Source organism: Myotis myotis, unplaced genomic scaffold, assembly GCF_014108235.1.
Source record: "Myotis myotis isolate mMyoMyo1 unplaced genomic scaffold, mMyoMyo1.p scaffold_m19_p_5, whole genome shotgun sequence".
Classification (NCBI taxonomy): Eukaryota; Metazoa; Chordata; class Mammalia; order Chiroptera; family Vespertilionidae; genus Myotis; species Myotis myotis.
Window position 1 is genome coordinate 54716525 of NW_023416357.1, and position 27730 is coordinate 54744254.

Below are 27730 nucleotides of genomic sequence, written 5' to 3' on the forward strand. Positions count from 1 at the left end.
CAAACTTAGGATTATAAGACTCACATATAAAAATTGGACAATTTGCATTATTAATAGTAGAATAAAAGCCTTTTCTATTTTAATTATTTATAAATTAATAAATGCTTAGATTTTTTCATACGCAAAGAAAAGGTCATAGAAGGCTATATCATCTGCTTGAAACAAAACCTTTTACCAGCTTTAATCAGTAATCAGTACAGGCATACCTCTTTTTATTGTGCTTCACAGATAACATTTTTACAAATTAAAGGGAAGACCCTCCACCATCAAAAAGATTACAACTTTATTGTGATACTCGTTTTATTGTGCTGATCTGGAACCAAACCCTAAACATTTCTGCAGTTTGCCCATATTCAGCCAGACACAGATACACGTGTGACAGGTCATTGTAAGGCAGCGTAGGTTGTAGGAGCTTAGACAGTGTAGTTGTAGCATCTTGTGACTTTGCCCAGACTGATAGCTGCAGAACAAATCCGTTCTCCCAGGCCCCTCAGAGCAAACTTACCTAAAGGCCAAGGCAGCTTCCCCATGTGTATTCTGGTACAGAATCAGTTTGAAGTTCCTTCTCTAATTCAGATCAAAACCAAACCTGTCTCTATAAGGTGATTGTCAAGAAAGTGTTTTGCCTACTCACTTGTAGAGTTATGGCGGCTTCCAGTTCATGTGGAGAAACCCTGGTTTAAAAAAAAAATACACCTTTTTATAACAAGTTCTTTTCACAATACAGTATCATTTATTCTGCTGCACATTGGAGTAGAATGTAATTGCATTAGTGAAGTATGGGTAGCACCTTTTCTGTACAAAGTAAACTTGAGGTGTGAACAAGTGAATGGCTGTTTCTTAAAAAGCGTTTATTGGGAAAATTTTAAAAAGTATAAAACAGAAAGCAAAACAGCCATATGGATAAATCATTTATAATTAGTATTAAAAGAGTCTAAAGGACCTTCCAATTGCTTACTCTAAAATACAAGATTTTGAGTCAGTTTCTTTAATCCTTAAATCCACACAAATGTTGAATTATATCTATATAATTTCTGATGTTAGTGATAGTCACCCATTTGCACCTTGGAAATCTCTTTTGAATGTTTGCCGCTATCCATTCTTCCATGTCTACTAAAGTGAAATAGGATGTAATGTTGCTGCAGGGAGTGTGGGAATACAACTCTTGAAGTCTCTTCAGGCAAAAAAAAAAAAATGCAGCAGCTCACTTCAAGTTACAAAGGTTATGAAATATATTGTATCCTTGTTAAATCTCTAACTGATTTTATCACCAAAGAGTATTTATGGTATTACTGTTCACAATGCTTGTTCAACAAACATTTAGTGACCCCTAGTAATCAGGCACTGTTGGGCACTGGGAGTATTAAGTTGAATATTATAAAAACAGTCATGTATTAATTAAAAACCCTTTAGGCATGTACTCTACCCGAGGGCCTTATATTCACTGTTCCCTCTCCCTGGGATGCCTTCCCTTTGCTTTTTACATAGCTGACAGCTATTGTCAGTCTTTAGCTGGCAGCTCAGGGATATCTCCCCAACCACTCTAAGTTAGTATACCAGCCCCATCATCCTACTTACTCTTGTTTGCTTACATCATAACTTTTAATTATTTTGTTGATTTACTTGTCTACTGTCCATTTCCCTTGAAGAATATGAGCTTCATGAAAGCAGGGACATTCAGTCTTATTCAACGTTGTATTTTTTAAGTGCCTAGCTTTGCAACCATAGTGCCTGCCACATGGTAAGAACTCAGTAAATATTTACCAGCAATGATAATATATTGTTGTAACTACAGTAATGTACTACTTTTTTATATTTGTAGTCTTGGAGGACAGAGTGATTCACTCTACCTGGGGGAGTGGGGACTGCTTCACCAGGGGGGAAAGGCTTGAGCTGGGTCAGAAAGGAAGAATGGCAATTTAGCAAGTAGATGGTGGAAAAAAAGGCATTCAATAATAGAAGGCAGAATATGTCCAGAGGCAAGAAAGTCTAAACTAACTATTATTAGTTCAGGGAATTCTAAGTTGGGAGGGTTGTGAAAGTTACAGGTGTTAGGGGAAACTGAGGGGACTGAGCTTGGAGGGTGGACAGGGGCTTTGTGTGTTGTACTAAAGAATTAAACAATAGAACACTGTGAAAAAGGTATAAACTGGGTGTGACATGATCAGATATTTTAGAAAGCTATCCACCAGAATGGTACAAGGAATACTGTGGAAAGGAAGCAGGAGTGCAAGCAAGATCAGTTAAATTACAGTTGTCCAGATAAAAGATCCTGATTGTCTGAACTCTGTAAATAACTCCATGGAGCCCTGGTCTCAGTTCTGACTGGACCTCTGAATCACCTGTGATTGTTTTTTGTTTTTGGGGTGTGTGTGTGTGTGTGTGTGTATGTGTGTGTGTGTGTGTTTAAAAATAAAACAGAGAACCCTGTATCCCAGATAAAGGAACTGCCAGAATAGGGATGACTCCTCTCTCTGGACTGTGCCTTGCTGTAATTCTTAATTATAATGAGGAGGAAGTTTCAGGACACTAAGAAACAGGGACTGGTCAGAAAATGTTACTGTCCAGGTATTCCCCTTCCAAGAATATGCTACATCACATTCATATACTATCTATACTACTTCAGTCCTTCTTCAACAATGGAATTCCGTAACCCTCCACCACCTTCATGGGCACGATCTGGAGATTGGGGATTTAGGAAAAGGGTTGCAGGGAAGAGGAGTTCTGACTCCTCTTACCTCCTCCCATTGGGGAGTAATTATGGGTCAGTGTGATATCAATTCTTTCACTATTTGACATATATAGAGTGCTGATATCCAGACCTGTCTTTTTTTCATTACAGTCACTAAAGGGAAAAATTTCCCCCTATTCTCTAATCCTATATAATAAAGAGGTAATATGCTAATTAGACCGAACAGCAGAACGACTGTCCAGATGACCTTCCGGACAAAGCCAGGGCTTTGAGGGCCGAGGCAGCAGCCAGGGCAGCTGCGAGGGCCCACCCTTACACAAACTTCATGCATCAGGCCTCTAGTAGAGACATAAAAGCATGCCAGTGTGATCTTCAAATAAAGAAACTATACTATAGGTATTATATTTTCTCCTTCCTCTCTCGTCTGTCCACTGAGGAACAGGCACATGAAACAGTATTACTTAGGAGCAGTAGATAATATTCAGATGTTAAGTAGCATCCTGACAAACTCTTACTAGAGTTGTGATGAGCTTATTATGATAGAATAAAGCATTAACTAATTAAGATTTATCTTGATTATATTGTAGGTGAAATTATTTTGGCTCTTCGCCAGTTAAATCTTCTTGAGAAAACTATTGTCATATACACCTCAGACCATGGAGAGCTGGCCATGGAACATCGTCAGTTTTATAAAATGAGTATGTACGAAGCTAGTGCCCATGTTCCACTCTTGATAATGGGACCGGGAATTGAGGCCAACCTACAAATATCAGATGTGGTTTCTCTTGTGGATATTTACCCTACTATGCTTGGTAAGTAATGTAAGTTGATAAATCTTTATTTGTAATAATGCTGGAGCATGAGTAAGCAAAGTAGTCAGAGGCCCTGCTGACTTGTTTATAATCTTGAGCAACTCCTCTGTGAGTCAATCCATATCTGAAATATGAGGATAATATTCCTCAGGTTCCTTTGGCCTTTACTCCCTTGTAGTCATTTTTCCTTCCAGAGATTCACAATCAGGATATGACTATCAAATAAGCCACTTAAGATATTCAGGTTCATAATTTCATAGATACGATTGTTTAATTTCTAGCAATACAGATATACTACTTATTACTTTCTATGTTTTATTAGAAGTATTTAATTAGACCTAAAAACACAGAACATTGAAACCAGAAAAAAGGTGGAGAGGGCAACTACAGACTCATTTTGGAACTATCCTGAGTACCTGGCCATAATTAATAATTTTTCTATAGGAAAAAGATAGTTTGAATTTTAAAAAGACACCTTAGAAGCAATTTTTACATTATGTTATATTATAAATACCTTTTTTTTTACAACCTCTTTTTAAGTTAGACATTTCTCGTGCTATTGTTTATATGCCTATATTTGATGAGGAAAAAATAAATTAGTTTTCCTCAGATCAGTATAATCTGGGATTTATCAACATATGTTCTGCAAAATACTATTCCTCAAAGTACTACTTGGGGGTAAAAAGAGTTCTGTCATCAAATAACTTTGGGACACATGGAATACAATACACCACCTCTGAAGGTTTATGACACGTATCAGCAATAAATTTACATTTACAGTAAATTCACCTATGTAATTTTAACCATTGTTTGCAAACATGTGTGACTAATAAACCCCTTCTTATATAGGCGTTATTAGTATCTCATGGAACAAATGTGAGAAACAACTGTGATTATTTAATCATTCAGAAATAAAGGACTGATGATATAAATTAATATTTGTTAGGGGTTTCCTGTGTGCCAGGTACTGGTCTCTGAATTTTATATAAATTATTATATTGAAACCTAAAATAAGCCTATGAAATGCAGGTATTATTATTATTCCCTTTACAAATGAGGAAACTAAGATTCAAAGTAGTTAACATGCCCAGGCATGGTTATTGGAATAAGCACTTGGATGCAGGCAAAATACTTATAAAATACATATACAGCCTCTGTGACCTTTAGTGATGTCATTAATGAATGTCCAACTGATAAAAAATGAGTTATTTTAAAAGATTGTATTATTTGTGTTAAAGACATTGCTGGGATTCCTCTGCCTCAGAACATAAGCGGATACTCTTTGTTGCCATTATCATCAGAAATGTTTGAGAATGAACATAAATTTAAAAGCCTACATCCACCCTGGATTCTGAGTGAATTCCATGGATGCAATGTGAATGCGTCCACCTACATGCTTCGAACTAACCAGTGGAAGTATATAGCCTACTCTGACGGTGCTTCAGTATCTCCTCAACTATTCGGTAAATTTGTTCATATATTTCATAAGTGTAGTATGATGTGTGATGAGCTGACCTACACATAGTGTTGCCTAACAGATCCAGTAATTATTGTTACATGAATATCTGCTGCTTCTCATGATGGGACAGTCTACAAAAGATTTCCCATGAGAGGTGCAGATCCTTTGCAAATCACCATCTGTATTCCAGAGCTAGTGCCCTAAAGCTTTTGATCTGAGACTCAAGATCAAAACCACTGTTTTTCTCTGATCAAGGTGTCTTCTAATACTCATGGTTATCTTTCCCAGTCAGTAGTTAACACCCTGTCATTATACCATGCTTTCAGCTGTTCTGGAGGATTATTACCTATCTATATATGTAAAAGCCTAAGCAACTGGTCGACCGTTTGACTGGTTGACCGGTTGCTATGACACACACTGACCACCAGGGGGCAGATGCTCAATGCAGGAGCTGCCCCCTGGTGGTCAGTGCCCTCCAACAGCAGGAGCACCACTCAGCTAACCGATGGGTGCCAGATGCCGGGCTCACGAGCGCAGCTGTGGTTGCATGAGCCTTTCCCGCCTCCGTGGCAGCACTACCAACTGGCAGTCTGACATCCCCCAAGGGGTCCTGGATTTCGAGAGGGCACAGGCCAGGCTGAGGGACCCCACCGGTATCTTAGAGAGCTTTACAACACTACTAGATGATAGCATAATCCTGCAAAATGCCTCCTAGCTTCACTATTCTGTGAATTAATTTTAAAGCAGCATTATTAGAATTAAGGTTTTATTTATCCCTTGCCTCCTTTTTGCATATACTATTTGCAAATGCCATTATTAATATTCATTTCTCCCTACATTTCCTTCCTTGTTACAAATGTCAAAATTATTAACTCAAAATAATTCTTTAGTTTGTGTTATTGATATGGGACAATAAAAGCATACTATTTTTTTTTTCTCGGCCTGTCAAAGTAAGGCATCAAAGTCTGGAAGAATTAGAGCTAAGCCAGCTCACTAGTGATAAGGATTTGCTGTTTATGCCATCAAAGGATGGATAAGAAAAACATGGGATAGTGGGACGATGGTAGGAAGATAATTTGAACAAACATTCAGAGAGGTGTTTAACTTTTGGTATATTATTTACCACTTATACTGGCCATAATTGTACTATATATACTAAGAGGAACTGAAAATAAAAATAAATTCTAAAACATCATCTGTCACAGAGTAATGGCATTCTAAAAAATGTTCTTGTTTCAGGTAATTCTTTTGACAGGTATTTAATTTTTTTCTTTCAGATATTTCCTCAGATCCAGATGAACTAACAAATATTGCTACAAAGTTTCCAGAAATTACTTATTCTTTGGATCAGAAGCTTCGTTCCATTATAAACTACCCTAAAGTTTCTGCTTCTGTCCACCAATATAATAAAGAGCAGTTTATCAAGTGGAAACAAAGTATAGGGCAAAACTATTCAAATGTCATAGCAAATCTTAGGTGGCATCAAGACTGGCTGAAAGAACCGAGAAAGTATGAAAGTGCAATTGATCAGTGGCTTAAAACCCACACTCCTCCAAAAAATATCTCAACAAAAATAAGAAAATAATGTTCTGGAGCTATATAGAAATATGTTAAAAGATAATGATTAATTATGTGTTTTACATGTTAGTTTTAAATGTAAACTTTCATTATAGGTATTTTTACTTGTAAAGAATGTATATTATTTTAAATAAAAAATCATTATAGAATTATAGTATATATTTTCAAAAATGATTACTATTAACATCTCATTCTTAGCAACTTCTTACAATATAATGGAAGTATTTAAAGGATATGGATAGAGCGTCGGCCTGCGGACTGAAGGGTCACAGGTTCTATTCCAGTCAAGGGCATGTACCTTGGTTGCAGGCGTATCCCCAGTAGGAGGTTTGCAGAAGGCAACTGATCGATGTTTCTAACTCTATCCTTCTCCCTCTCCCTTCCTCTGTAAAAAATCAATAAAATATATATTTTTTAAAAATCTCTTTTAAGGATAAAATCAAATAGAATATAAAATTACATTGATCTGAATAATATAAAGTGTAGAATAACTTTATTATTGATTATTACTTATGAACCATAAAATAGTAATTTGTGAGTATTTGGTGGTATCTGATGAATTATTTGTATTTGATGGGACATGGAGTATATGTTTATGTAGTACAAGTATTTGAAATAATTGATGGGATATAGACCCTGGATATGACTAACTTTATTATTGCTTTTTTAGAAAATAGGTGTTATATATAAAAGGTACAAAGGAGTTAACAGTGAACATGAAGTTTCCCTTCTTTCCCCATCCCCCAGCCACCCAGTCCCCCTTCCTGGAGGCCACTACTATAACCACCTTCCTATGTATTCTTTTAGAGACAGACCATGCATCTACAAATTTTATACTCTTACACACACACACACACACACACACACACAAATGGTAGCATACTATACAAAAATATTCTGCATCTTGCTCTTTTTCTTTCCCCACTTAACAATAGGTACCTAGAAGTGAAATTGCTGGTACAAGACCTATGTCTAGCAAAACTACACAAAATACTACCAAATTACCCCTAAGAAATTATACCAATTTAAATTCTCATCCAGCAATGAAATGCCCTCACATCCTTTGCCAAGCTGATAAGTTAAAAATATATTATTACTTTTATTTTTATGAGTAAGGTATATTTTCATATGCTTACTAGCCATTGGAATTTCTTTTACCATGACCTGTACTATTTTTCTATTCTTTGCCCATTTTTCTTTTGATGGTTGGCCTTCTTTATTACAGCTATGCTTTAGATATTAGATCTTTGTAAGAAAAGCGGAAAGGTTTTTTTTTTCCTTTTGTAATTTATCTTTTGACTTTGTTGTGGTGTTTTTGACATGTAGAAATTGGTATTTTCATGCAATCAAATTTATGAATATTTGCTTTTGTAGCTTTGGGATTTTGTGTCACATATATTTAGAATGGTCTTCCCCACTTATCTTCTTTTAGAGTTTTATTTTTCATCCTTCTTGACCCATCTGGAATGGTTATCATTTAGAGATCTAACTTTAGTTTGTTTTATAAGATGGCTATCCAATTGACCTTTCACTGAGTAAACTAACATTAATCCCATTGGTTAGAAAATGCCACTTCATTATATAACATCTTTTATTGAATAAATTATCTTCCCCTCTATTGATTTGAAATGCCATTTGAGGTCTTTCAGAACATTTTTCATTTTTCAATGGACCGTTCTAATTTGTGTGATAGTCAATATCTGGTCAGACTAGTTTGCAACAATTTTGTTTTTCAGAATTGTCCTGGCTAATCTTTTTTTTTTTTTAATAATGTTTTTATTGATTTCAGAGAGGAAGGGAGAGGGAAAGAGAGACGGAAACATCGATGATGAAAGAGAAGCATCGATTGGCTGCCTCCTGCACACCCCCTACTGGGCATGTGAATGGGAATCAAACCTTAATCTCCTAGTTCATGGGTCAGTGCTGAACCACTGAGCCACAAAAATTGAACTGTCCTGGCTACTCTTTCTAACTTATATTTCCCATACAAATTTAGAATGAGTGTCTAATGTGAAAAATGAAAAATCTTGTTAGTCTTTTCATGAAATCATATTAAATTCATAGCCAACTTTAGGGAGAATTGAATTCTTTATGATATTCAGTTATTCTAAAGAATAGAGTATGCTTTTCCCTTTCTTCACATCTTCTATGATAACATTCAGTAGTATTCTAAGTTTTCCTAAAATAGATCAGTATCTTCATAGAGATATTTGCAAAGTAGGGACCTTTAAAAAAAATACCACCTAGGTCCCACTCCACACCAATTGAATTAGAATTCTAAGGGTGGCAGCTGGGCACTGTTTTGTTCTTATGTTTTGTTTATTAAGCTCTCCAGCTGATGATCCTAACATACAGCCAGAGGTGAGCTTACTCCTAGTTATTTTACCATTTGTTGGTGGTGGTGCTATTTTTAAGTGGATCTTTCTTCCATTATATCTTCTAACTGGTTGTTGCTTATTTGTGCAAACTCTTATTTCTCTATATGTTGTACCAAACCATCCTATTGTTTGCAGTTTTTCAGTTGGTATCTTATGTTTTCCAGATACAAAAGCTACCCTGTATATAATGACTTAATGGTCTTCAGTGAGTTTGTCTGAGATTACCTTTGTAGTTATATATGAATTGCTGAGAAATAAATTTCACTTCAGGTATATTCTGATGTAAAACCCTTAAGAAAAACATCTCAGTCTTAGATTATTAAGGTTAAAAGTAAAATATGCAAATCTACTTTCCATCTCCTGATTAAAACTAAAGAACATAAAATAGCTAAGGTGTGGATGTATGTGCTAATTTTAGGAAAAAATAAAACAATAATCATAGAAATGTGGTTCTGAACAAACAGGCATGTAAAGATAAATATAATCCACTTGTTCTACCCAAACCCTTTAATATGCACCCCTTGTTAGAATTTACCAAGCATTCGTAATGTTTTAAGTATGTTAGGTACAGGATCATAATTAGGTATATTTAATTTTAAGGACAATATCTAATTCAAAATGGCATCTAACAACCAGAAAAACTTGGAAGACCAAGACCAATTACCTAATGCCAGAAACAGTGAAATCAACACAAACTATAAACTGGATTGAAGACAATATTTGGGCTTCATTTTTAACTAACTGTACTGCTATCATCCTATTACAATCTACCACACTCAGCTGTTTAGAATTTTGCAATAGCCTCCTAAGAGGTCTCCCTGAGTCTTCCCATGGCTGATTCTATTAAAATACATCCAGTCACATCACTGGATACTCAAAACGCTCCACTGGTTTCCCATCTTACTCTGTAAAAGCCAAAGCCAACAGAATGGCCTATAAGGTCCCAATGATCTGCCAAATGTTATCTCCGGCACACTGCCACTTTGTTCCCTCTGCTCCAGCCACACTGACCTCCCTGTTGTTTTCTGGCACACCAGGCATGCACCATCTCAAGACCTTTGTGCTTGTCAATGCTCTTGGAATGCAGTTCTGCTCTCAGATTTCCACATGGCTCACTTTGTTACCACCTTCAGGTCACTGCTCAAATTCTACCTTCTCATAGGGCTTCCCTGCTTTATTTTTCTCCATGGAAAACATCATCACCCAGTTTGGTGTATGTTTTGCACATTTAATTTGTTTATAGTATCTCCCACACCTCCTTCCCCACTAGGATGAAAGCTCCATACAGGAATGGCCTTTTGTCCTACTTGTTTCCTCAAGTAGCCCAAGTGCCTGACACATAGTAGAAGCTTAGTACTTGTTGAATTAATATGAGTTAGAGTTTTTCAAATATCACATTGGAGGAGAAAACTAACACATTAGGTCATGGCAGGGAAGGGGGTGAAAGGGAGTAGCCTTCACAATAAAGCAGAACCTTCTAGAAACAGTAAGTTCTAGCAAAATTCTGCACAGGACAGTGGACAAAGAAACTCTATCCCTCTTTGTTTTATCTTTTTCTATGAAAAAATCCAGATACTATTTTAAGCTTTGTGAGCCATATGGTCTCTGACAACTACTCAGTTCTGCCCTAGAAGCATGAAAGCAGCAACAGACAATAGTAAACAAATGAGCTTGGCTGTGTACCCAGGAAACTGTTTACAAAAACACAGGATTCGATCTGTGGGCCATAATTTGTTAACCGCCAATCTATAACAATGGTTCACAACTTTGCTGCAAATTAGAATCACTTGAGTATGTTTAAAGACTATCAATGCCTGGCTCTCACTTCCAAGCATGGAGAGATTTATTTCTTTAAAAATGAAGAAATAACAAACACTATTTTTTCATATAAGAGAATGACAAAAATTAACAACGATGGGACTCAATATTGGTGGGATCACAGGGAAAAAGACACATAGATTGCTTGTGCACCATGTATTAAATTGCTGTAAAAATGCATGTGCTCTGCCCTAGCAATTCCCATGCTAGGCTTTATCTTAAGGGAATAACTGAATACCAATAACTGAATGGAAGAATGTATCTGAAGGGAATTATTTCTAAAGTGAAAACTGGAAAACATTTGTCCAAAAATAGGGGGTTATTTAAATCATTGCAATTCATTTCACATTAAACATAATTATGTCACATTTTTTACTGATAGGCATAGAAAGCTGTCCAAATATAATTTTAAATGAAAAAAGGATACAAAATGTTACATATTTTTGTAAATATATATATCTAGTCATTATAGTCTCAAGAATATATAACTTGAGTATTAATGTTATCTGCATGGTATGTTAAGTGTTTTGTTGCTAATCTGTATTGTCTAATTTTTCTGCAATTAATATGCACTACTTTTATAATAAAATAAATACTTAATTTTGAAACCTATATGTCATGCATCACCAATATTTAGAAAAACTAGCATTATGTGCCCTGAAATGATTACACTGAGGACAAAGTATCACCTATGTAGTATTTCTGCCCAAAAAGTCTAATCCAGATTTAATTATGTGGAAACAAATACAACTTTAGAGACAGTCTACAAAACATGTGCCATGGACCCTTCAGACCCATCAGTGTCATGAAAGGAAAAAGGAGAAGAAACTTCTAGATTAAAGGCCAATGGAGAAGTTCTAAAATGAAATACAACTCATGATCCTTGATTGTGCCCAGCACAATGGATGAAAACAAATGCATATCTATTAATTCATTAACTCAAAACATATTTCCTGAAACCTACCATGTGTCAAGCCCAGTGCTAAGCACTAGTGATATGATGATGAAAATTATAAAGTCTCTGGCCAAAGGACAATAGCTCAGGAAATTGGATTACTACAGCAAATGGCAAGATTGTCACCTGCACCCACCAAGCCCTCCTACCCCATGCACCTTGAAGTGCCAAATGATTTCTCAGCCTGGGAATGTGAGCCCAGCAGACTCCCAGATCAGGAAGTGCAGGAATTCTACTTTCAGGGTGACTAATAAGGAGGGTGCACAAAAGACAAATAGATGCTTTCAACAAGAAAACTAAAATTTGTGAAGATAGAGGGCTAAAATAAGAGGCAGCATTTATCCTAAACCATTTCCTGTAACTTGAATTTCTTTTTTAAAACTTGGCTGCCTTATTTTCTTAGTCACCTTTTCTCTAAGCTTATTGGAAGCGTAGTCCCTCCTAGCTACCTCCCACCTGCTGGAAGACAGAATCAAGAGGAGAAGCCATGATGACACATCATCCCTGAACGAAAATATTAGGGGAAAAGTAACAAATGTACTACCATTTGCATAAAACCTGTCGATGCCCTCTTCAGACTAATGAAATGAATTTTATATCACCCAGAGAGCAGCTGTGATCCTCTGCTTCTTGTAATGAGTATTTGAAACTAGGTATCTGCAAACCACTTCAACTGCTAATTGCCAAACGGCACTGACTTTAGTCCAAGTAAATCCTCTCATTGTTGGCCAAAGATACATCTTTATTTAAGGATGGGATCCTCTTTGCTCAAAATGCTGTTAGGTTTCTTGTGTTTGTTTTTCTCCTGCTAGTACAGATCCACAACATCTCAAATCTTTTTTAATTTTTTTCATCAAAACTGGTTTCTTGTTTCTTTTCTTTTTTCCTACTGGCAATCATGGAACCATTTTGAGGGGTACAATCTCAGTCAGGAGCTTATCTTTTGTGTGTTGGTCTTGGGTTAACATGAGCCTTTACAACGGCCCCGGCAAAACGACCTTCTGTCCAGATGGGCTCTACAGGTAAATGGGGAACCCGGGAGGTTCCAGAGCCCAGTGGTGTGAGGCTCCTGCGAGGGCACCTTGGGGCCTTGGCGGAGATGGGAAGGGGAGAAGGACTGGGAGGGCAGACATGGAGAAGGTGGAGAATAGGAATCATGTGTGTTCCTCGAGTGTACAACCCACATTCGAGTGACAAGTGACGAAGGCAACCTATGAAAAAATATCTCAGCACAAATATACCGGAATCCAGCTGCCCCTCTGTGCAGGTGGGTCTTCAACTAACTTTGGGAACTGACAGATCCGGCATCGCGCCGCGCGCAGCCTCGCCTCCCCCTCGGTTTCCTTCGCCCTGCCGAAGATTTTCGGTCCCTGCTCTTCCTCCAAGGTAAGAATGGAGCATCATTCCTTCAGCCTCCCAACTCGGTCGCCGGCGCCCAACCACTCGGCACCCCTCTCTCTGGGCTGGGGTCTCAACCTGACTTCCGGACGGGAAGTCCCCGCCCCGGGGCCACCGCCGCCCGGCCCGCCTAGCCGCCTGGTCTACCTGGGGGCCATCCTGGTGGTGGCTGTGGCCGGCAACGCCAAGGTACTGTGCCGCCTGTGCGGCCGCGGTGGGCCCTGGGCGGGTCCCAAGCGTCGCCAGATGGACTTCCTGCTGGTGCAACTGGCCCTGGCCGACCTGTACGCGTGCGGGGGCACCGCGCTGCCGCAGCTGGCCTGGGACCTGCTGGGCGCGTCGCATCGGGCCGCGAGCGACCTCGAGTGCCGCTTCGTGCGGCTACTGCAGGTATCCGGCCGGGGTGCCTCGGCCCACCTGGTGGTGCTCATTGCCCTCCAGCGCCAGCGCGCCGTGCGCCGTCCCCAGGGCCCGCCGCTGGCCGCGCGCGCCCTCTCCGCCCTGGGCTGGCTGCTGGCGCTGCTGCTGGCGCTGCCCTCGGTCTTCGTGGTGCGCGGGGCAGCCCCCTCGGCGCCCCCCGCCGCCCGCGCCGGGCCCGGAGAGCATCGCTGCCGCGGCATCTTCGCGCCCCTGCCGCGCTGGCACCTGCAGGTCTACGCGCTCTATGAGGCCACCGCGGGATTCGCGGCGCCGGTCGCGGTCCTGGGCGTCGCTTGCAGCCGCCTGATCTGCGCCTGGTGGCAGCGCCCGCCTCCGGCCCCATCTGCTGCGGCGCCCGCGTCAAGTCCTGGCCAAGCCCCGGTCCACAGCGCGCTACCGCGCGCCAAAGTGCAGAGCTTGAAGATGAGCCTGGTTCTAGCGCTGCTGTTCGTGGGCTGCGGACTGCCCTACTTTGCTGCCCGGCTGGCAGCTGCGTGGTCGTCGGGACCGGTGGGAGAGTGGGATGCTGAGGACTTGGCGGTGGCCCTGCGCCTCGTCGGGGTGGCGAACAGCGCCCTCAATCCCTTCGTCTACCTCTTCTTCCAGGCGGGAGACTGCCAGCTCCGGCGGCGGCTGCGGAAGCGCCTGGGCGCGGACTGCTGCGTGCGGGGGGGAGTCTCGGAGGACGATGAGGGGCCCCAAGGCCACCAGGCGCTCCACCGCCACCGCTGGCCCCATCCCCATTATCACCACGCTCGGCGGGAGCAGCTGGAGAAGGGCTGCTTGCGCCCCCCGCCGCCACCCCCCTGGCCGCTGCCCTGCTCCTGCGAAAGCGCGTTCTAGGGGGTCCGTGGCCAGAGACGGGCCATCTGTTGCCGCGGCACCGCCTCTGATCACAGCGGACCGGAGGGTCTCTGAGAGAGGGACACCGAAGCTGTCCACTTTCTCCATTCTCCTGATATATATATTTTTTGTAATGTTTACATTTCCCTACATTCTTCCGGTTCCTTTCAGTTCCTGTTCACATTTTCCGACTTGGAAACGAGGGAGCAAGACTTTGGGAAATTTAAGTTCTCTTTTACGCTCCCATAGGTTTCTGGATAACATCGTCTGTTTTAGCTGAACTGCCAAGCTTTTATTTGCTGGGTTATCATCTGTTTTTACTTATTTTGAGTTGTGATTCTACCAAGTATACCTTGGGGACCAATTTGCCTTTCTTTCCAGGAGGAAAATCCCCACGTTGCTCTCCCCAGGAGCCCGGAAATTGTACCAGTGGTACTGTGAGAAATGTAATTGTGCTGTTACTTCACAGCCACGGAGTATTCGTAAAATAACAACACAATTAGTGCTGTTTTTGTTTTGGTGAGGTGGGGGGTGGTGTGTTTTCTCAGAAGAAAATCAGTGTGGGTCTTTTTCCTTTTCTTTTTTTTAAAATATATTTTATTGATTTTTTACAGAGGGGAAGGGAGAGAGATAGTTAGAAACATCGATCAGCTGCCTCCTGCACATCTCCTACTGGGGATATGCCCACAACCCAGGTACATGCCCTTGACCAGAATCGAACCTGGGACCCCTCAGTCCGCAGGCCGATGCTCTATCCACTGAGCCAAACCGGTTTCGGCAAGTGTGGGTCTTTGTTTACAACCTAGCTTCCACTTCATTAGAAGCTGGACTTGTCGGAGGGAGACATAAAAGCTTCCCTTAGTCCCTTTCAAAAATGCCGACTTTCAGAAGGCATTTATCCCTGAGCTCAGACCAGCCTCTAAGGTGGAGGAAAGAAGTACCAAGTGGTGGGTCTGGGCGGGGCTCACTGTCCCAGGTTGGGGAGCCTCAAGATTTGCAGCTAGGAAGGAAGCTGTAGCCTCAGAATGCTGCATGTACATGTAAAACTACTTTTTAAAAAATGAAAGCAGTGTCTATTGGTGTGGATTGCTGAGAACAAGGTCAAGGAGATTTCATTGGTACCCTCCTCACTAACTGTCCTTGGTTCTACAGCGTTTATGAGCAATATATCCACTTGTTTGCCAGTGTCCTTCAGCTGAGAATCTGAAAGCTTTCCATTATAGTGTTTCCTGTATATGCACAAATGCAAAATAAGATGCAGAAGGGGGCAAAGATTGGTAAAATTCACTCGCAGAGTCAATGCTCTCTCAGGTCTTTGTTTCACTGATACAGGGGAGGGCAAAAGTAGGTTTACAGTTGTTTCTACGGAAAATACAATGATTAATAAATAATAATACAAGACACTTGTTTCACACTCACAACTATAAACCTACTTTTGCCCCACCCTGTATATTCCAAACTCTTACAACACAGAGTAGGCATTCAACACATATTTATTGAATAATTCATCATATGAGTTCGGCATATGGACAGAAGATTTACAAAAAGAAATATTCGTTAGGCTTGAAACTCCATATTGGTTTCCATGGTGGCTGTACCAGTTTACATTCATATCAGCAATGAATAGGGTTCCTTTTTCTTCACAACCTCTGCACTTGTTATTCTTGGCTTGTTGAGAATAGCCATTCTAACAGGTGTGAGATCGTATCTTGTAGTTTTGATTTGCATTTCCCTAATAAGCTAGTGAAGTTGAGCATCTTTTCGTATATCTGTTGGCCATTTGTATGTCTTGGGAGAAGTGTCTGTTCAGGTCCTCTGCCCAGTTCAGTAGTCAGTAAGAGAGTACCTCTCCCTCCACCTTTGCTTTTATTCAGTCTCTCAAACTGGGGAGGGCAATCTGATTTACTCAGTCTCTGTTCAAATACAAATCTCTCCCATCAACACCCTCCAGGCACACCCAGGAATAACACTTAATCAAATACCTGGGCATCTGTAGCCCAAATTAGCACATCAAATTTACCGCCACAGGAAACTGTTAGGTGTCCTTATAACTTCATCCCTAATGGGAAGTGTCAAATGCCTATACATTTTTATTTTTCTCTCTTTCTGAAAGTGCTCTAAGTAAGGACCAAAGGATACAGGTGATTGAAAATTTAGCCTATGCCATCATCCATGAGGTTACACTAAGAGAAAAGATTTGGATACTGGACATTCAAGAGCCACTTTGCAACCTGCAACCTTCATTCATCTAGCCAGTGAAGTCACGCCACTGTTAAGCTTGAAACTCCTTAGAGAGGCTTCCTTGCAAATGATACAGTAAACATTTCCTCAGCTAGCTGGATGGAGATTTTTAAGTGTATTTTGAATTTTTTTAAGATTTCCTTCTTCACTGAAATCTTTATTATTATTCTATATTTCTTAAATGTACTAAGAGCCTACCCTAGACCAATGTGTCCTACAGAATACTTTGTGAAGCAGCAGAGGCTTCCATATTAATACATTATAAAAGAAAAAATAGTTTTATAGTTGAGTATTTGGAACAGTAGGTTAAATAGCCCCTTCTCTCCTTTTTTAACTTATTACAAAATATACAGAAAAGTTGAAGAATAATACAAAAGAATACCCACACAGTCACCACTGAGTTTCAACAGTTAACATTTAAAAATGCTAACATTGTTAAATATATTTAGTTGTTTTTTAATAACTTGAAAATTAGTTGCAGACATCATATGCTTACACTTCACCTCTGAAAACTTGAGCATGTACCTCCTAAGACATGCTTGCATAACCACAAAAGTATTATCACTCTTAGGAAAATTAGCATTAATTCCCTAATATCACAATACCCGGTTCAAATTCAAATTTTATCTTTTGTCCTCAATATAATTTGTAAAGATTTTTTTCTTTTGGACTAAAATATAATTACAGTCCATACATTACATTTGATTGTTAAAACTCTTTAGTCTCTTTTATTCTAAAACAGCCTCCCTGACCTCTTTATTTTTATTGATTCTTTTATAAAGTACACAGAAGCCAATTTATTATATTCCAAAAATTAATAACATTCAAAACTTTAGAATCCAGCATAAAAATTGAATGGTGGGCTTCCTACTTCATGAATATAAAGCAATATATTTGCCAAATTCTGATGTCATTTATAGCATTAATAAAATTCCAAACTACTGAACAGAAGCTATAGGGGCCTGAAGGGCTGATGTGGAGGAGGAAGAGGTTTAGATGGCATTGTTATAGCACAAAGAGGAAAAGAGAGGGGGCTATAGAAACATCAATGATGAGAGGGAATCACTAATCAGCTGGCTCCTGCAAGAGCCATACCTGGAATTGAGTCCCCATCTGGGGCCTGAGCCCTGACCAGGAATGGCACCCTGGCCTCCTGGTTCATACATCCACGCTAAACCACTGAGGCAAGCCAGCCAGTGCTTTCTCACATTTTCTACAGTGTAAGGCTTTCCTCCACTATAAAAGTCTCTGATATCCAGTAAATTTTGGGCTACAGGTACAGGATCTTGCACATGCTCTACATTTGAAAGATTTCTCTTCAGTATGAAGTCTCTCATGTACAGTAATACATGAACAGCTTTTAAAGACTTTACTACATATTTCACATTCATAAGGCTTGTTCCCAGGCAGAATTCTGTAATGTTCAGTAAGTTCTCACTGCTGGTCAAGGACTTATGACACTCCTCCTATTTGTAATACTTCTCTCAAGTATGAGCTCTGCTGTACAATAAGGTAGGAACACTGATGAAAAGCTTTGTTCCATTTTTACATTCATAAGGCTCCTCTCCAGTATGACCTCTCTGATGTGCAGTAAGGTTTGAGGAGCTGCCAATGGATGTGCCACATTCTCTTCATTCATGTGGCTTCTCTCCAGCATGAACTCTCTGATGCGCAGTAAGATTTGAGGACCATCTAAAGGCTTTGCCACATTTTCTACATTTATAAGCCTTATCTCCAGTATGAATTTTCTGATGGCGATTAAGTGTTGAGGACTCACTGAAGGCTTTGCCACATTCTCTACATTTATAAGGCTTCTCTCCAGTATGAACTCTCTGATGTATATTAAGGGAGTAGGGACTTCTAAAGGCTTTGCCACATTCTCTACATTTATGAGGCTTCTCTCCAGTATGAACTCTCTGATGACGATTAAGGGTGAAGGAATGGCTAAAGACTTTGCTACATTCTCTACATTTATAAGGTTTCTCTCCAGTATGAACTCTGTGATGTTGATTAAGTTTTGTGGACGTACTGAATGCTTTGCCACATTCTCTACATTTATAAGGCTTTTCTCCAGTATGAACAGTCTGATGACTTTTAAGGTTGGAGGGATCGATAAAAGCTTTGCCACATTCTCTACATTTATAAGGTTTCTGTCCAGTATGAACTCTCTGATGGGTAATAAGGTTTGAGAGCCAGCTAAAGACTTTGTCACATTCTCTACATTTATAAGGTTTCTCGCCAGTATGAACTCTGTGATGATGATTAAGTTTTGCGGACGTACTGAATGCTTTGCCACATTCTCTACATTTATAAGGCTTTTCTCCAGTATGAACAATCTGATGATTTTTCAGGTTGGAGGAATCAATAAAAGCTTTGCCACATTCTCTACATTTATAAGGCTTCTGTCCAGTATGAACTCTCTGATGGGTTGTAAGGTTTGAGGGCCATCTAAAGACTTTGCCACATTCTCTACATTTATAAGGCTTCTCGCCAGTATGAACTCTCTGATGCTTAGTAAGATCTGAGAAGCTACAACAGCCTTTGCCACAATCTCTACATTTATAAGGCTTCTTTCGTGTGTGAACTCTCTGATGATAAGTAAGGTGTGAGGACCGTCTAGAGGCTTTGCCAGATTCATTACATTCATAAGGTTTCTCTCCAGTGTGAATTCTCAGATGAATACTAAGGGTTGAGTGCTTGGTAAAGGCTTTGCCACATTCTGAACATTTATAAGACTTTTCTCCCGTATGATTTCTATGATGCTGAGTATGTCTTGAGGACTGACTAAAGCCTTTTCCATTTGCCGTGAGTTTGTAAGATTTTGCAATAGTATGAATTCTTCCCTTATGAACAATGAGAGATGAATGACACTTAAAGGCTTTGCCACATGCTTTACATTTATAAGGCTTCTCTCCGGTATGAATATGCTCTTGTTCATTGTAATTTGATGATTGCTGAAAAGACTGGACACATTTACTTCTTTTGTGTGTCTTCTTCACAATAGGAATAACCTGAAGTATATTGTGACTGGACATTTGGTCCAAGACTTCTCCACTTTTATAATGGTCCTGTGCAAGCTCAATTGAATGATGACTGAGATGTGACTCTTGCTTAAAGTTTTTCCAATGTTCAATCCATTGATAAATGCTATTTCCATCATGTGTACTGAGTATTATTTCAGAGAATAAATCTTGTATTCCGGGCTTTGGCATAAAGGCCTGGTTATCTTTAGGTGGTACAGCCAGGGAGGCCAGGTTGCTGTAGTTCTCCAACATCACATCCACGTACAATTTCCGCTGAACTGGGTCCAGGCATTCCCACTCCTCCTGAGAGAAATCTATGGCCACATCCATGAAGGTCAACGGTTCCTGAGAAGCAGCCATTTGGTCCTGGTCCTGATAGGGATCTGTGTTGTTTTCTCAGGTGACAATATGTTGAGGAGTCCCAGAATGTGCCTTCAAAGGAGTCCGCACAGCCTGTTAATCGGCTCACCTCACACTCACAGTCAGAAGGAGCTGGAAATGAGGAAAAGGCCACTCCCTTCTGTCCTTTGTCACAGGAGAGAGTCAGGAACAATGAGCTCCTACATGGAGACCACACTGTGAGGTGTTTTATTTCGTCTTCATGTTGTCTCTCCTCCCAAAGACATCCAAAAACTCCGCTGTGAGAGGCTCTGAGCAGGGACTTCAACAAGGACTTCAACGCCTGGAAGGTGGATGGAGAGCATCAGCTTTAAAGCACAAACACCCTCCTCAGGGAGAACCCACCATCTTCCCTCCATGACCTTTTTAAAAAGGTATGGTGTTTTGAAGAGACCAAGCCAGTTATCTGGCAGAATATCCCACATTATTAATTTTTCCTAATATTTCCTATGGTATCTTCTAACTTATTCATCTTTTCCCAATAGGTTTCTTTACAGAAGTACCTCTCAGAGTCAATATGTTACTATACAAAATGACTCTCCAAGTGGATATCTTTTAGGAGCCTCTGCTCTCTTCATAATAACCTTTTCTTTGGGAATTGTCCTCATCTCCAAACAGAAAACACACACACATATACACAAGCCTCTAGCAATCACATTTTGACTATGTAACCCCATAGCCCATTGGAAACACTTCCTTGAAGACGAGTGCAGATATAAGTGGTTACAGAAATTTGGACAGTTTTATGGAAGAAGACAAGGAAAACCAGAATTAAATACCCAGTGTTTATAGGTGAGTTTGAAAGTGATAGTTATTGTAGTTGTAATGCCTATACCTGAGGGAACAGGTAAGAGAATTGTGTTGAGTTAGGTCCTAGAGAAGATACAACCAAGATGACACACACTAAAGTAAAGTCGGCTGGACAATACCAGAGCAAGTACAGGTCTGGTTCAGATGCTGGCCTGATGGAAGGTTATCTCTTATTGGTACGATCCAACTTTAGGAAGAATTGTTTTTGCACAGTGCATTATTTATGCAGACTCAGAAAAAAATCTGGGCAGGAAAAAAGTGGAAAATAAAAGGAAGCAAGGAAGGCACTCAGTTTTGGCACACAGTGCATGTGGCAGAGAAAGAGATCAACGAAAGAAGCAAGTTAACCTGTCAGAAACAGCTGAGCCTTCCCAGGAGGAACAGGACACAGCAGAGGGGCCTGAAGCTCTGAAGGCATATTGCATCATGCAAATCCCAGAACCAAAGAAAGGCAGTGTCAGCGAGGTTGTAGAGAAAAGGGAACCCTAGTCCCTTGCTGGTGGGAATGCAGCAACTGTGGAAAACAGTATGAAGTTTCCTCAAAAAATTAAAAAAGGAACTCCCATTTGACCCAGTGATCCCACTTCTAGGAATATATCCCAAGAAAACAGACACACCAATCAGAAAGGATATATGTACCCCTATGTTCATAGCAGCACAATTTACAATAGCTAAGATTTGGAAACAGCCTAAGTGCCCATCAGCAGATGAGTGGATAAAAAAACTATGGTACATTTACACAATGGAATACTATGCAGGAATAAAAAAGAAAAAGCTCTTACCATTTGCAACAGCATGGATGGTCCTAGAGAGTATTATGCTGAGCGAAATAAGCCAGTCAGAGAAAGATAAATATCACATGATCTCACTCAGATGTGGAATCTAATGAACCAAATAAACTGATGATCAAAAATAGACCCAGAGTCATAGAAGAATGAACAGACTGTTGAACCTCAGAGGGAAGGCAGGGAAGGGCAGATGGGAAGAGACCAACCAATGAACTTGTATGCATAACCTGTGGACACAGGCAATAGTGTGGTGAGGGCCTAATGGGGTGGGGTGGGGACAGAAGTTGGCTAGAAGAGGTTAATGGGGGAAAAAGAATGATCTAATACTTTCAACAATATTTTTTAAAAAGAAGAAGAAAAGCACTGTCTGTAAAAGCATGTGGCAGAGGTATTCTTGCTCCCTATGACCACAGGAAACCAGATGGAGCAATAGCAACAGCAGAGTCAAAAATGTGCACAGGTGATACCCCAAGTGGCACAAAGGTGAGGAATACTGGAGAATCACCTCTGCAAGCAAGTTGCATAAAACTAATTCATTCCATAACAAGAGGAGCTGAAATCAGCCTCTGTGTTCAAGACTTAAAATGCCCCTCGCAGCAGATGTGGAGACTTTGGCACTTTATAGACTCTCCCTAAATGCAGCACACCCAGACCAGAAACACCAGGCTCTGTGGAGTATTAGACAGGAACTCACATCCCTTACCCTGTGGTCTCATGTAAAGGAATTTCAATTGGACTAACACTCCAGGACTCTATCCCCTATTAGGGTTAAAAGGGAACAGTTAAAAACAAAACCAACAAAGATGGACAATGTTGTCACTTATGGAGATGGCAGGGACAAAGGAAGTATAGGTATGTTTATGGGAGGAAATTATTTCAATTCTGAACACAAAATTTGAGACAGTTATGTATGAGATAGATTAAATATGCTATGTTGCAATAATAAACTGAAATCTTAAAATTTCAGTGGCTTAGCACCATAAATGTTTATTTTGCACTTAAGTTACATGTCATTTATAGCTTGGTAGAAGTTGGTGAGTTGGGGGAGGGAGTGGGTAGTCTCCTTCCCACATAGTCACTCAGGGACTCAGGCTGGTGGAGGCTCTACCCTCTAGAACAGCAGTTGCCAACCGGTGGTCCGTGAGATCCGACTGAAAAAAACTGGTCTAGTGCTGGTCTAGAATGTCAATTGTTGTGACAGAAAAAAGAGGTGAGTGGAGAAGTCTCATATCAGTTCTGCTATGCTTAAGTCTAGGAGTGACACTGCACTTTCACTCACAGTCCATTGGCCAAAACTAGCCATCAGGTCTCAATCACCTGTAAGTGGGGTTGGGAAACATGGGGTAGTAGATGGAATGTTTGGTGAGCACCACTCTTTCTGCCACAATATCCAGGTGGAATATCAGGCAGGTATGAATATCGTGCAGACTTCCATCTACAAGTCATAAGCAGATAGGTGGCATTTAGAGCCACCCTCACTTTCTCATAATCTGAATCCCCAGGGACTAATAAGGGCCATGTTATCATCTTTTTCTGGTTTGAAGGAATAGGAAATCCAGATTGATGGATATTCTTCAAACTTCCCTGAGGTGAAACTAGCAGCACACAGATTTTTTCACTAGCTCACTAGACAGACTGGCTTAGGACTGAAGGCAGTTTTTGAACCTTTCTGAGAGGAAAGACTTAGTCCTGGAAAACCCTGCCTAGAAACAGCCTCATGCTCAGAGCAGAGGAACGGGGCTCAAAAGTGAGAAGGGACAAGTGAAACTATCTGCAAAGATATTGAGGGGCCAGATCACAGAAGAAAAGCCAGTTAGTTTTCTGTGGTAGGTAACAAAACTCATGCCAGCCGCTACCACTAGGTGTCACTAGTAGGGAAGGAAAGAATGAAAGTTAGGAAGAAAGTGCCTCCAAATGGCCTCAGGTACACCTTCATGGGAGCTGTGCCTACACTAGCTGAAACTGTTCTAATGAACAAAAAAGGGGGGGGGGGGGGGATATGGGGAGGAGAAAAGTAAAATGACAGTATGAATCATGAATTTTATTCTGAACTGTAATGACTTTCAAATGGACTTTATGGGCTCCTGCTTTTAATTCATGAGCATGCCTACGCTGCATGGGTGTGTGCGTGTGTTTGTAGACCTGAGTCTCAGAAGTGGAGAAAGGTAGTTTTTTTTCAGCCTCCCACTTCAGCTTTCAAAGCATTTTGTATTTTACATGACTAATCACATTATTACTTTCGGTGGAGATTTAAAAAAAAAAATTCCCACTTCTCTCTCATTGTGTATGCATATATTCATGTATATCTACTGAGGTCTTCAGTTTATTCAAAATCAGATTTAAGGTCAGTGGATGTGTCTTATATTAATGCTCAGCTTATGCCTGCCAGGGTCCAGCCCCAGTGGTCCCCAAAGGTGTGGATGGAGTCGGCAAAGAATGATGGACTCAGAGAAAGCGTTCAGATGATCAGCATAGCCAGATTCTCTCTATTGTCCTGTTACAGCTGTATTTTATACTTCTCGATTCTATAAGCATGCCTCTATATCATGGTATGTTTTGGGTCCTCCCTTGACCTTCTACAGTTCCTTGTTTTCTGTTTATAGTTTCTTATCTGACCTTTGCTAAAAATCTTATCTCTATCTAGCTCTGTTGATTTTAATCCTATCCATTCTATTCCAAAGGTTAGGGCTAGTTTGTTATCTCCATTCCAAGGTCACTACTCTACTGAATGGCCTAAGTCAAGGGTGGGCAAACTTTTTGACTGGAGGTCCACAATGGGTTCTTAAACTGGACCGGAGGGCCGGAACAAAAGCATGGATGGAGTGTTTGTGTGAACTAATATAAATTCAAAGTAAACATCATTACATAAAAGGGTACGGTCTTTTTTTTTTTTTTTTAGTTTTATTCACTTCAAAGAGGCCCTCGGGCCGTAGTTTGCCCAAGGCTGGCCTAAGTAAAGATTATGTAGCTTAAGCATTGATTGTTTGTAGTTAAGGTGATTAACTACCCGCCTGGCACTTAGTTAAGGGGTTTTACTGATTTATTCCCTTCCTTAGTCCTGTTAATCCCTAACTCCAGGGAAACATCCCCACCTGGGGAAACAACCTTTCTCAGGGAGGTGGGCCTAGTTAGAGCACATGGCGCTAAGAAGGGGAGCAAACATATTAAGAACAGTATGCCAGGTCCCTTGAAACATATGCTGTGCAGATGTTTCTTCCCTGCAGCGACTGTGTCAAGCAGCAAGGATGGACCGGCTTCCGGCATGTGCCAAAGCAAAAAAGAACTTTTCATTAGAAATAGCAAACCTTACTTAGTCCTTCAGTGACACCAACTGAGGACTACTAACATATTCTGTGTGTCAATAAAATAATTTGGGATTGCTAACAGATCATGTAAATTATAATAAATCCAAATATATTTTATTACCACTTCGGTAAAGCAATTCTTCAAAACTAGATGTTTAATTTGTGCTTGAATCAGTGAAACAAACGGGCAAACTAGAAATTATCCCGTAAAATACAACTATCACCCTAAAGCTATACTAAACATAATAAAAATCTGAAGAAAATGGCATTGTAAGCAAACCCATTATTCTGGGCTTCTCAATCTTTTACATGTTTTGGCTCAGAGAAAAAAAAAAAAGTCATTTGCATGGCATTTGGGGATAAATGGAAAAGGCTTCTGGGTTTCAGCAGCCCAAGGCCCCGGCATTGGCAACTCAAGGATCTGAGATCAATATATCAGGATATTAAACATAGATTGTGGTTTCCAACCTGAGGTCACACTGGAATCACCTGGAAGTTAGAAAAAATGTATCCTTCTCCCCCTCAAGATTTTTACTTCATCGGTCTGGGCATCAGGACTTTTAATACCCCCAGGTGACTCATAAGTTTAGCCAGAGTTAAGAACCACTGCATTAGAAGACAGTCAAGGAGGCTTTAAAACACACACACACACACACACACACACACACACACCAGAGCACCTAGCTGCCAGTTTTGAACACAAGATCGTTGTTGCTTTTTAAATTCGGAGAAGTATAAAGAGAAAAAACAAAGTTGCAAAGTTTAAAATATGAAAGTGAAAATCTTTCCTCGTTCCTCCAAGAAACCACTGTTATTTTTTTTTTAAGAAAAAGCTTATGTACAGACCTATGTATTTGTATCTCGAGAAACAATTTTTTACACTAAAGAGGGTACACACAGTATTCCATGGCTACAAGCAATTCACATGTCTACACTGTATTTCCTGTAACCATTCTTCCTTGCAATAAAACATCTTAAATGTGGTGAGATCAACAACTATTTCAAAATAAATGGATGCCACTTACGTTTGTGAAATACAAGATTAATGAGACTTGGTTCGAAGGTCCCGGCAGAGCGTGGTTGGTCCACGGTGCCGCCCAGAGGCTCCCGGAGACGGGCGCGCCGGGGTCACGTGGGCGGCTCGCCCCGCCTCCCGAGGCTCGGCCGCTGCCCGCAGCCCCGGCTCTCGCAGTAGCTTCTCGCGGGGTCCGCGGCGGGCCGCTCACGGCGAGGAGAAGCGAGGAACTTGAAGGTAAATTCTGTTCCGGCCGCGGCCCTCGGCGGCCGGGCGTGGGGCGGGGCGGGGCTCGCGGAGGCCGCTGCTTCCGGCTGGGAGGCGGGCCTGGGCTCGGACTTCCGGCGACGGCGGCGGCTCGGGCAGCCTGGGCTGGCGAGGGAGGCTTTCGTGTGGCTCTTGCCCTCCCCACCTCCCCCTCCCCTCCCCTGGCCTTTCTGAGCAGCGCGGCCTTCCCGGGCCTCGGCCCCGCGTCGGTTAACCGTTAACCCCCGGGGCAGGCTTCCGCCCAGGCCCAGCGAAGCTCACACACCTGGTTCGCCCTAGAGGCCGCGCCACACCCCGAGCCTGTCGCCGCCGCTGGGCAGGCGGGCGGTTTCCAACCGCCTTCCCAACCTGGTGAGCCCCGAGGCATGACAACAGCGGCGGGGCCGCCTCCGCATGGGTTCGTCTCCGGAGGTGTGCGGGCGGAACAGTCCCCGCCCGCCGGCCCCGTCCGAGGCTGCCGGCCGTCTTTACTGAAATGTTCAGTAGCTTCCAGTCCTGTGCCCCTGGGCGGGCAGAGCCGAAGGACCGCGGCCGGCCCGGCTCCCAACGTTGGGCCGCAGTGACGGGTTCTCACCGGCGCCCAGCGCGCAGCCCCCTCCAGCGCGCAGACCCCTCCAGCGCGCAGCCCCCCTCCAGCGCGCAGCCCCCTCCAGCGCGCAGCCCCCCTCCAGCGCGCAGCCCCCCTCCAGCGCGCAGCCCCCTCCAGCGCGCAGCCCCCTCCAGCGCGCAGCCCCCCTCCAGCGCGGAGCCCCCTTCCAGCGCGCAGCCCCCCTCAAGCGCGCAGCCCCCTCCAGCGTGCAGCCCCCTCCAGCGCGCAGCCCCCCTCAAGCGCGCAGCCCCCTCCAGCGCGCAGCCCCCCTCCAGCGTGCAGCCCCCTCCAGCGCGCAGCCCCCCTCCAGCGCGCAGCCCCCCTCAAGCGCGCAGCCCCCTCCAGCGCGCAGCCCCCTTCCAGCGCGCAGCCCCCTCCAGAGCCGGGCCGGAGACACCTGTTCGGCAGAGGCGGGGTTCACCTGCAGGGAGCTCCCTGGCGGTCTCATCCCTAACGTCCCAGGCGTGGTAGCCGGTTCCATGACGCTGTGCGACTTTATTAAATTATCGGGGGAAATGTTCCTTTTTAAACATTTCTTTTCACAACTCTTAACACATTAGCGTTCCTAAATTATAAAACGGAGGACCACCATCTTTGGTGATCTATGTGGTGAGAGAGAGATTTTTACTTTGCTAAACGGTTTGGTAACTCTCAGAGTTCACTTGCAGGCCACGTGTTTTTATAAGTCCACGGAGACTCTTTCGATGAAAGGTTAAGGTTCATATTTCAGTGTTCACAAGTTTAGACTCATCGGATCTGGGTTTGAATGTTGACTGCTACTTTGTGAGTTTGAGGAAGCTTTTGTTAAAAAAGAGCCCTTTACCCTTAGTTCCTTCGTCTGGAACATACAGTACCGCAGGGGGTTTGTGAAGATGAACGAGTTTCTATAAGCACAGAGCCCAGCCATTGGCACTCACTGAAAGAGCGCTAGTTCCCTGTT

The 27730-nt window shown here is 41.9% G+C and overlaps 3 protein-coding genes across 6 annotated transcripts in view; 2 read left to right on the forward strand and 1 right to left on the reverse strand.

Annotated features, from left to right (window-relative positions):
• The window catches only part of ARSK (arylsulfatase family member K), a 29021-nt gene extending 22143 nt beyond the window's left edge, over positions 1-6878 (forward strand). For 2 of the 3 annotated variants that reach the window (XM_036310717.1, XM_036310718.1), the window contains 3 exons: positions 3280-3504; positions 4743-4967; positions 6241-6878. In XM_036310717.1, coding sequence (XP_036166610.1) covers positions 3280-3504; positions 4743-4967; positions 6241-6548 — 758 coding nt within the window. In that variant the 3' untranslated portion in view covers positions 6549-6878. The remainder of the gene's footprint in view (positions 1-3279; positions 3505-4742; positions 4968-6240) is intronic. The other variant, XM_036310716.1, reaches the window with a different exon arrangement.
• On the reverse strand, positions 149-26791 carry LOC118656922 (zinc finger protein 665-like). Of its 2 annotated transcripts, none has more exons than XR_004967770.1 (2): positions 25945-26790; positions 149-674 (listed from the first exon to the last, which is right to left on the reverse strand). XR_004967770.1 is itself a non-coding variant. In XM_036310714.1 (2 exons), exon 2 carries the CDS (start codon positions 19975-19977, stop codon positions 18226-18228), a length of 1752 nt encoding a protein of 583 aa, XP_036166607.1. In that variant the 5' UTR covers positions 19978-20299; positions 25945-26791; the 3' UTR covers positions 15829-18225. The 2 variants fall into 2 exon arrangements, 1 of the variants encoding a protein (XP_036166607.1); XM_036310714.1 differs by lacking the exon at positions 149-674 and adding an exon at positions 15829-20299 and having other exon boundaries at positions 25945-26791.
• Positions 13070-14495, forward strand: GPR150 (G protein-coupled receptor 150). Its single transcript, XM_036310719.1, has one exon. The coding sequence runs from the start codon at positions 13085-13087 to the stop codon at positions 14351-14353; it is 1269 nt and encodes a 422-aa protein (XP_036166612.1). The 5' UTR covers positions 13070-13084; the 3' UTR covers positions 14354-14495.
• Positions 26792-27730: the final 939 nt, after the last annotated feature.